The sequence below is a fragment of the Helianthus annuus genome, chromosome 6 (genome assembly GCF_002127325.2).
Source record: "Helianthus annuus cultivar XRQ/B chromosome 6, HanXRQr2.0-SUNRISE, whole genome shotgun sequence".
NCBI lineage: Eukaryota > Viridiplantae > Streptophyta > Magnoliopsida > Asterales > Asteraceae > Helianthus > Helianthus annuus.
In genome coordinates this window covers 132,487,082-132,497,262 of record NC_035438.2, presented here as the reverse complement: position 1 = coordinate 132,497,262, position 10,181 = coordinate 132,487,082, and the positions used below count along the sequence as shown (strand labels likewise).

At 32.6% G+C, this 10,181-nt stretch overlaps 1 protein-coding gene across 2 annotated transcripts; it reads left to right on the top strand.

Moving 5' to 3' along the window:
• The first annotated feature begins 1,478 nt into the window (after nucleotides 1-1,478).
• On the top strand, nucleotides 1,479-7,799 carry LOC110865953 (thaumatin-like protein 1). 2 transcript variants are annotated; one of them, XM_022115297.2, is made up of 4 exons: nucleotides 1,479-1,732; nucleotides 3,571-3,669; nucleotides 5,114-5,789; nucleotides 7,495-7,799. In XM_022115297.2, exons 3-4 carry the CDS (start codon nucleotides 5,158-5,160, stop codon nucleotides 7,706-7,708), a joined length of 846 nt encoding a protein of 281 aa, XP_021970989.1. In that variant the 5' UTR covers nucleotides 1,479-1,732; nucleotides 3,571-3,669; nucleotides 5,114-5,157; the 3' UTR covers nucleotides 7,709-7,799. The 2 variants fall into 2 exon arrangements, with proteins under 2 accessions (XP_021970989.1, XP_021970988.1); XM_022115296.2 differs by lacking the exons at nucleotides 1,479-1,732; nucleotides 3,571-3,669 and adding an exon at nucleotides 4,152-4,378.
• Nucleotides 7,800-10,181: the final 2,382 nt, after the last annotated feature.

The window sequence follows — 10,181 nt, the reverse complement described above, 5'->3', positions numbered from 1 at the left end:
AGCTTAATTAATCATGTATTAGTAGACTTTGAACATGCTTAACTTGTTTAACTTGTTTAAAATGTGTGCACCATGATACTAGAAATGGTTAGTGGTATAATAAAATGTAATTATTATTAATCAAGAAAGCTTTCCTACGCGTAAGGGCCTTAACGGGTTAAATGGTGTTGTTATGAATTCTTGTCATGAATTGTTAGCCTAGTTAGTAGTTTAGGCCAAAATTGCTATCTTGGTGAATTTATGTGCAAGATTTGTAAAATGAACTCAGTTGTGATTTAATCTAGTTTATGCTTGTCTCGGTGGTTGCATTGTGTTTATCGGTGTTGCTTTCCTTGATTAAGTAAGGTTAGAAAACTCCTAACGGATGACTAACTTATTTTTAAGAGATTTTCATAGACATTTATCAATTGCACGTTAAAGAACAATTTTAGGTGGTTAAAGTGTGTTTATCGTTTTAGCTTTCCGAATGATTGTCATGTTAGGATTCCCGAAAGGGATACTAATTGTTTTGAAAATGAAGAATTGACCAAATGTTTCTAGTGACAAAACCGACATAGTTGACATGCTTTGGTTGTGTATAAAGCAATGCTATATACTTATTTTCTTATTTGGAGTCTAATATGTTTTTATCAATATTTGTTTATGCTTACTTTAGTTTTTAGAAAATCACAAAACTTATCTTCCTACCGGTAATTTAATGGTAAAGGTCTAGTATTATTTCTCCGTCCACTTCCTTGGATCGATACTTGGTTCTTACCAATGCTTTACTACATATATGACGGGGTACACTTGCCCTTTCGTGTGTGTTTTAATGTTGAAGTATAAATCACTTTTATAAATTTAAAACCGAATCGTGTGTTAGATTCATTGTAAAAACATGTATATATGCACACACGTCACACATCAAAAAAGCCATTAAAATGAATATAGTACTGGTAACGAAGTTATTCAGAGGGTATCATTCGGTTCGTCACGGTAAAGAACAAAAAAATTAACTATATTTTTTTGTGTTTAAATAAGGCCTTTATCGAATCACAGATAAAAGTGAGTACATCGCAATAGTTATTCAAAATTTTATAAAATGATATGTTGTATTACTAAAATAACGAAAAGGGTGAACGACGTTACTTTATGTAAAAAAACTAAATCGCAAGACAACTTTTATGACATTTACGTTTGTGCTTTGATCTCGGTTTTGAGAAAAATTTATCTCTAGACGTCAATATAAATAATCACACCGCAACTGCATACTTTAAATATTTTTTAAACAATGTATTATCTATCTCCTATACTAAAGCAAAACCACTTAGCCACATGTCATTATTTTAGGTCTCTCTTTTGATGATGTAGCATTGGTCTAAAGCTAGAGAATTGGTAAAGGAGCGGCAATTTGTTTCTAAATTAAATCCTAATTTGAATCTAAAATTAAAGAGATCGGACTTTCCTTTTTGCTAAAACCGTTTATTTTTTAGTGTGATTTCAAATCACAAAACCCAATCTCCGTTCTAATTCCTCTTTGAATATGTTCGAGTTATAATTTTTAATATTCAAAGTTTATTAAATTTTGTCTATAAAACGTTAACATCTTGAATCAAGAGATCTAGCAAAAAGCTCGGAATGGTGTTGAATTGGTAGTGGGTGTCCAAGCGGGAAGCTCGGCAACTCTATCAATTGAGGCTTGATTTATAAGTGTTAAATCTAATTGTTGATTAGAGGAACTACATAAAGAAAGGTATTCAATTTTCTTTCAACCATGGTTGTAAAGAAAGATTTTTTTTAATTGCTTGTAGTCGATTTATCTTTGCTTTATTACAATTATCCTTACTTTGTGTGATTAAGAACATGGCAGGAAGGAATTACTCTATGGTTTAGAAAGGATGTTTGGGGGTTTTGTTATGACATGTTGTGCTGCTAAAGTTTTTGTTGTGCAGAGCAAACTTCAGGTTTAAATTGTAGATTAGGTCTCTACAACAATTTGTTTTGGAATTTAATGCTTGGGATGAGTTTTGGGTTTTAAAATGTGCAGGCTTTAAAATTTTTATTTCTACTACACTTTTTATGTTGTTTTATAAATTACCCTTTTTTGGTCTAACCGAGGTTTAATTTTGTGAGCATATTTGTTGTGTTTCAATGGACTATTCTTATGTCCTAATGTACCTTCATTATTTCTTCATAATGTCCGAATTGATCACAACAACAAATCATGGCGATCTGGAAGTCCAACAAGCAACACAAGAGGCAGAAGACACACTCTTACAAGGCCTCGATGCTCTGAATCAATCTCTATCAGACACCATTGCTTCTAATTCTCTAAGCGCCCCTGCAAACATGACTAACTACAAGTGTCAGATGGATGAGGCAATGAACGAGCTCACCACTCTTGAAAATTGCATCATATCCCTTTAATTTTACAAGAAAGTAATTCCAAAAAATCCAAAAACAATGAAAATGAAATATTAAGTGACATCATTTTTTGGTAGGTGAAGATCTAGAGAAAGTGGAGATACTATCAAATGTGTTTTTAACTAAGAGGTGTTTAAGCCTATTACATTAAGTAACATATTGAATGACATACTCATTTTGTAGAAGAAATGACAATTATAGCCTTTCATGTACCTCCAAAATAGGTTATCCATGATTAAAGTTAACTTAATAGGTAAAGTTGATAATGTGAGAGGATCTAATAGAACTAACTTAGAAATATTTAATGTGTTGTCCTATTCTTTTATTGAGTTTTACACATAGTTAAAGTTTTAAAATATTATTAAAACCTATATTATTATAAATAAACTTCTAGGGGGTAACATAAAAAAGTAAGTATGATTTGGTTTCTTTATAAGAAGCTAACATATTTATGTTTGTAGGGGCAACTCGTTGCACACCTCATGTATATATTTTGTTGCTGTTATTTGTCACTCGGTATTCTTTAGTTACATTGAATTAGTTGTTTGGGATCAAACTGATTATCTATAAGTTGTTTTGAATAAGTTGGTTATCCAAACAACCAATATCCTATAACAATAGCCAGTTAATTCAAGTTGCTTTTAGAAGATTGCAGGGGATATTAAGAAGATGACTCTATTGCAAATGAGGTCATATAAGAATTACATGTTATAAAGATCATTATAAAATTCTTTTAGTTGCCATAATATGAATGTGTATTTACAAAGAAAATAAAACACATCTGTAGGATCTTTACATGCTTGAATGTGATTTTGACATATTTGCGCTGGGTTTTAGATACTATGATTTAGGCATTTCTACACTAACTATCTAGGTTGTCTTCCACATTATATGTATACTTATTTATGAACTTTTTAAAAAGAATAAAATGTGGCATATTACTATTCCTTAGGCTCTTGAGTTCTCATAATATATCTTTTCATTGTTAATTTTTTTTGGAAAAAATGTAATATATGCATGCTCATCTAAGACATATCTAATGGAAACTTACGAGAGCTAGTATGTTAAAGCTGAGGCTAATATGAATTATGATTAAATCATATATACTTCTGATTTATTTTTTCTATAATCTTTATAATATGTTTGTTGAATCCATATGTTTATCAGATGTTTGGTGGTTGGTTCAACAGTGAGAGGTGAGAAATCAGAAAGGGGTTCGGGGTTGTTTTGCATGCCGATGGTGGCAGAGGTTGTGGTTGTTATCAGGTATATGATTATTTCCCTTATCTTTTTTTTTTATCCACTTCATAACCTATCCTAACCTAGTGACTAATTTTGTTTGATCCATCTTAACACACCTTAAAATTTAAAATACCCATATCAACCCAAAATAGAAGGGATGGACTTGTTTTACCAGGTCTACTCATCACACACCCATCACCTGTTCCACCCGAGGACCGTAATAACGTAGTAAACAAATTAGACGAGAAACTAAAAAATTATGTTGCAAATAGCTTTTATTTGTTTAAAAATGGAATAATAATTGATTATTGATTATTAACTTATGTTTAATGTTTAATTTAATAATAACGGGGAATACAAGTTAACTATATGTTAACTTCCACCTTACAATTCCATGCAACTAACTTTACACTTTTCCAGTTCTCCAATCTCCATCCTCATATTCTCTCTTCCCCACAATATACACACACTTGTATCATACACTCAAAAGTAATACTTAACTATTACAACTTGCATTGAACCACCCTATAAAACTTTAGTTTGTCAATCTCATAAGATCCCCCTTCTCTCTTTCAATTCCAACAAACACCTCCATTGTTACATCTTCAAGTTTTATGGGTGGTCAACATCATACAATCTAATTGTTTGTTTAATTATCTTTCATTAATGGCGACACATTCATTCGGTTCTTGTTCTTGTATTGTAGCCATGATTTTCTTGCAGTTTTGTAATGGTAAGTAGGAGTTTGTCTTTAACACATTAAGTAGTGTTTGATGTTTATCTCTTGAATCTTGAAGCAACATAGAATTGAAGTTATCTAAGGTTTAAGATATAATGCTTGGTGTTCATGATCATTTTTTGTAATGATATACATTACTTTTGTAAGTAAAAAACTTGCATTTATGGATTGTTGGATCAATTATTAGGAATGGATCAGTTGACGGTCATCACAAGCTTCCATCTCTTGATTCACAGTGTAGTGGCGGATCCAGAAACTTTTTTCAATGGGTTCGTTTTGGTAGATTCTCACTATTTTTTCCAGATCATACAAAGTTCTTACTAATTTTTTCCAAACTAAGTGGGTTCATGTGAACCCACAAAACAGGGCTGGATCCGCTACTGGTGCAGTGGAATATACTTTTTAAGTCTAATTATTTAACATTGTTGGAGATGGTTCGGTTGAGCTTTTAAACTGTTCGGATATGAGTCGGGCCGGTTAAACCAGTGAACCAGATGGCTCGAGTGGATTTTCAAAACCTTTTATTATTATATATCATATGAAATTCTTATTTATTAATTTAATTACTGCTCAAAACTTCATATTTTGTTTATTTTCAGTTCTTATTTTGTAACAATATAAATCCACATAAATAGATAAAACCAGTTCCATATTTTGTTTTAAATTAGTTATATATATTTTAAGTTCTAAATTATTTATGTTTATCCTTTTTTATTTTGTAATTTTCAGGAATATCCGGAATTACATTCACTTTCAGAAACAGATGTGACTACATGGTGTGGCCAGGAATATTATCAAGTGCCGGCAGCACCCCACTAGATAGCACCGGGTTTGATCTCGGCCCGGGTGAGTCACGCTCCTTCCAAGCCTCACCCGGTTGGTCAGGTCGGTTTTGGGGTCGAACCGGTTGCACCTTCGACGCAAATGGTCAAGGAAGTTGCACAACTGGAGATTGCGGGTCCAACCAAATGTCATGCAATGGGGCTGGCGCAACCCCACCCGCTACCCTAGCTGAGTTTACCATCGGGTCAGGATCAAACCCTCAGGATTTTTACGATGTGAGCCTTGTAGACGGGTACAATTTGCCAATAGCGGTTGATGCTAGTGGTGGAACGGGTGTGTGTGGTACAACGGGTTGCGTGACTGATTTGAATAGAATGTGTCCTAATGAGTTACGAGCGGGAGATGGTCAAGCTTGTAAAAGCGCGTGCGAGGCTTTTGGGAACCCGGAGTATTGTTGTAGCGGGTCTTTTGGATCGCCGGACACCTGTCACCCGTCGGTTTATTCTCAAATGTTTAAATCGGCCTGCCCGAGGTCGTATAGCTATGCGTATGATGATGCGACGAGTACGTTTACGTGTACGGGTGCGGATTATACCATCACATTTTGCCCTACATCAACAAGGTAAGTAAAACCATGCCATTTATGTTGTTCAATTCAATATAAATAATCACAAGTAAATATCTGAGTATTAAGGAACCAGCTTTTATGAAAAACACGTTCGTTAAGTTATGGAACGAGCTTATTTTGCTCTTTGTAAATCAGCAATAAATAATTTTTTTAAACTAAATAAAAAAATAGTTAAAAATATATTATAAAATATAAATAATAAAGGCCGTAATTATTTGTTTTTGGAGACGTATCTTCCTATACTAATAAATAAAAATCATTTTTTGACACGTGTAATTCTCTAGTAATTTCTCACCCTTATTTTTCTATTTATCTCTTCTATTACATAATAATAATGTTAAATATCAATATAACTAAATCTATTTATCTCTTTTGTTTTCATAATCTGAAATTAATTTCCTTTTTAACTCTAAAGTTTCAACTTTGACAATTTAAGTCTAAAGTTTCAATCTTTAATATTTTAACCCCTTTGATTAATTTGATTTTTCACTTCTAATTCAAAAGTTTTCTTCCTTTGCAATTTTAACCCCCCCCCCCCACATTTTTTTTTTTTACTTTCAATCCAAAGCTTTTCATCTTTTCAAATTTAACATCAACATTTTTTTTTTACTTTCAACTTTGGTCCCCTATACTTTTCATCTTTCACAAGTTCTCCGTTTAACGTGTCGTTCTAAATTTTCCAAGTTAACACACCGCAACGTGCATGTGGCATGTGAGAAACATTTGTCTTTAATCTAACATGATATATATATATATAACTAACGAATCTCCGTTGCATTACGTCGGGTGGTAATTCTAGTATATAAATATGTTACAAATCAGCTTTGTTTTTGAATGTTAGTATTGGAAGAAAACCCTCTTAATTAAGAAAAACTAGGAAACTCTAACCTCCCGGTATTTTCTTTTTTCGAAAAAAAAAATACACATGTAATGTACATGTTTTTAAGGGTTTTGAGTAAAAAAAAAAAATCAAAAAAGCGACAACCAGATTTTTTTTTTTTTAATAAACAAGTTTTGCGCAACACGACTGTAACATATGTTACACATGAATGTAACATGTGTTACACAAAAACTTCTTTATTTTTTAAAAAAAAATTGGTCGGCGTTTTTTTTGCTCAAAACCCTTAAAAACATGTATATTACATATGTAATTCTTTTCAAAAAAAAAATATCGAGAGCTTAGAGTTTCCTGGGTTTTCTCACCACAAGTGGGTTTCTATTTATCTTTTCCCGTGTTTTTGAAGACGTATATATAAATATGTTATAACTTACAAATCAGCTTTAACTACTGATTTGTTACGATATTTATATTCGGTTTAAAACCGATTAATCTGAAAACCGAACCAAAACCAAAAATGTTACTTTAAAACCAAACTAAATGATATGTATTCCGTTGGGCCATAAATCGCAACCAAAGTTTTTTGTCCCGAAAATATATTAGCCGAATAAACCAAATAGCAAATAATTGTTTTCAAAAATTTTGTCATTTAGCACACTACAATTAAAGTTTAGTTTTGTTTATTCGGTTAAAACCGAAAATCTAACTGAATTTGGTTTCGGCTTTCTGTTCGGTTTTGAATTTACCTAAATTCATTTTCTTTTGGTTTGGTTTTCGCTTTCGACTGCAAATAATTTCAAAACCGAACCTATAAGCACCCAAACTTTTTATGGGACTGACATTTCTCGTTCTTTATTTCAGCCAAAAATCATCAACTGATTCGTCAGTAACACCCTCAACTGGAACGACCAATACTTCACCGATGATTCCTAAAGCAACCCAACCCGGAGATGATCCAAACGGGTCATCTTGGCTGCCAAGTTTCACCATTGGAGGATCATCGACACAAATTTTCAATAATACCCTTACATGGATGCTAATTTCATTTATTGTTTTTTGTAATCTCCAGTTATGAAAATATATTATACTTAAACGAAAATTGTAATTAAATGAGAATTGCTTAACCATGTTTAGAGGCACATTCATCAATTTGTATTTCAGAAAATTTGTAATTACGTTTTTTTATGACATGTTGTTACTTTAAATTAATAACTTTAGCTAGAATCTTTTTTATTTTATAGAGTTAAATGTCATTTTAGTCTATGTGATTTGTACTATTTTTTTTTTTTTTCAGTTTAGTCTTAAGGTTTCATTTTTCGTCTGTGGTTGCAAAAATGTTTCACCGTTGCCATTTTAGTTAGGGGTGTGCACGGTTCAGTTCGGTTATTACCATTATCCGTAACCGTAACCGAAGTAATCGGTTAATCGGTTCGGTTAATTTGTCGGTTTTCGGTTTGGTTCGGTTAATTTTCGGTTAATAACCAATTCAAACAAGGGCTAATTTTTTTGCTTATAAATACATGTAATGGAGGTATAAATACATGAAATTGATGTATAAATAAATGAAATTGAGGTATAAATGCATGAATAGATGTTTAAATACATAAAATGGAGGTATAAGGGTGCACGGGGTGCCTTCGGCAACCCCATGCGGTGACCCATTTAACCGAGCGGTAAGACACCGCCATCACTGCGATGACCAAGAGAGAGGGGGTGTTCCCGGTGGCGGCTCACCGAAGAGAGAGGGAGGAGAGAGAGAGGCCTTGTCCAATCAATGCTTTTTTTTTAACAAAAAACCAATTCACCTAAGAGGGAAGTGCCGCCATCAATTTAGGGTGTTAGGGGAGTTTAAGAGGGGAGTTGACGTGGCACACGAGGATTGGTTGGGCGTAAGAGAGGGGACTCACCTCTTAGGTGAGCACCCCTTACACCCTAAATAAATGAAATGAAGGTATAAATAAATGAAATAGAGGTATTATTACATGAAATGAAAGTATAAAACATGAAATAGAGGTATAAAAGCTAGAAATATATAAAAAATAAATAAATGATTCGGTTCGGTTCGGTTAATTTCGGTTAACCGATGGTTAAAAAAATCCGTTAACCGACTTTCGGTTAATTTGGTTTCGGTTAATTTCGGTTCGGTTTTGTCGGTTTTGGTTAACGGTTCGGTTATTGCACACCACTAATTTTAGTCCACTGGGTTAACTATATCCATTATTCTGTTAACGAGAAGGACAATTCAGTCATTTTATATGTAATTCTGTTAATAGAAGGGCAATTTGGTCATATAAAATGACCGAATTCCCCTTCTCGTTAACAGAAAAATGGATTAAGTTAACCCAGTGGACTAAAATGGTAACGGTGAAACCTTTTTGAACCCACAAACGAAAAATGAAACATTTGAACTAAACTGTTAAAGTGACCCAAAACAGAAAGACTAAAATGACATTTAACTCTATTTTATATTATACAAGCCGTATTCAAATTAAAATTACTTTGAAATACAAGAATATAAATATAAAAATTGAATCTTTATAATGACCGATTATTTGAAATACAAGAATAGATAATTTAAATATAAAAATTGAATCTTTATAATGACCGATTACAATTCTCCTTTTCATATATATAACAAGCGATATTGGTCATAGTTATAATAAATGAATTATATTTTTTCTTTCAAGTTAGTTAAATAAAATAATTAAAATCTAAATTATCAGGTGCATTCACTTCTAACTCAGCTAGATCATCACGTTGACATTACGAGTTACATATTTACATCATCATGACATGTCTAGTGATTGACATCTTATAACTATTTCTTATCTTTAAGAAAAATCAAATACAAAATCATAGTATTTCTCTCCCAACCTCGCCAACTTGATCTCCGTCACAACTGCCATCATTATTTTGCATCCTCTCTCTCTAGTTGTTTGAAACGCCCTATCAATCTCTTTCATCTTGCAAGTATATGCTCGGTGTAAACTCAAAAAAAAAATCACTTTTATACGGTATGATTTTCAAGTACATTTGACGAATTATGGTTGCTCTTCCTATATTTTATATAAGGAACAAATATCATATATTTCATAACGGTAAACAAATTCTTGAAGATCACTAAGGTCATGTGTAATGAGTATTATAGGGGCATGAAGAGGGAGTGACATTTCTAGAATAATGTCCAATAAAGAGGAAAAACATGGAAAATAATGAATGAAAGAGCATTAACGGTTTTAACCATTACATGGGGGTTATAATGCTGATGTGGCAAAAAATGCTTCTTTATGGGACATTAACCATTACAAATGGTCTAAGATTCTCTACCCAGTAGTCGGGTCCGCACATCTTTACATCTATGTGTTATTAGATCTATGGTGTGTGTGATGGATACGTTACTCCTTAAAGGGCCAATTTACCCCACTTGTGATTTTCATTAATACTAGGAATAGCTAATGAAATTATATGATAGACCCACTAAAATATTATCTTGACCCGCCTCAAATATTTTGACGACCCCACTAACCACTAACTAAAATTACAAGAAT

Coding starts and splice junctions, on each gene's coding strand:
- LOC110865953 (XM_022115296.2), top strand. CDS start 4,312: ATGGCGACACATTCATTCGGTTCTTGTTCTTGTATTGTAGCCATGATT. Junction 4,379..5,113: donor TTTCTTGCAGTTTTGTAATG/GTAAGTAGGAGT, acceptor TGTAATTTTCAG/GAATATCCGGAATTACATTC. Junction 5,790..7,494: donor TTTTGCCCTACATCAACAAG/GTAAGTAAAACC, acceptor TCTTTATTTCAG/CCAAAAATCATCAACTGATT.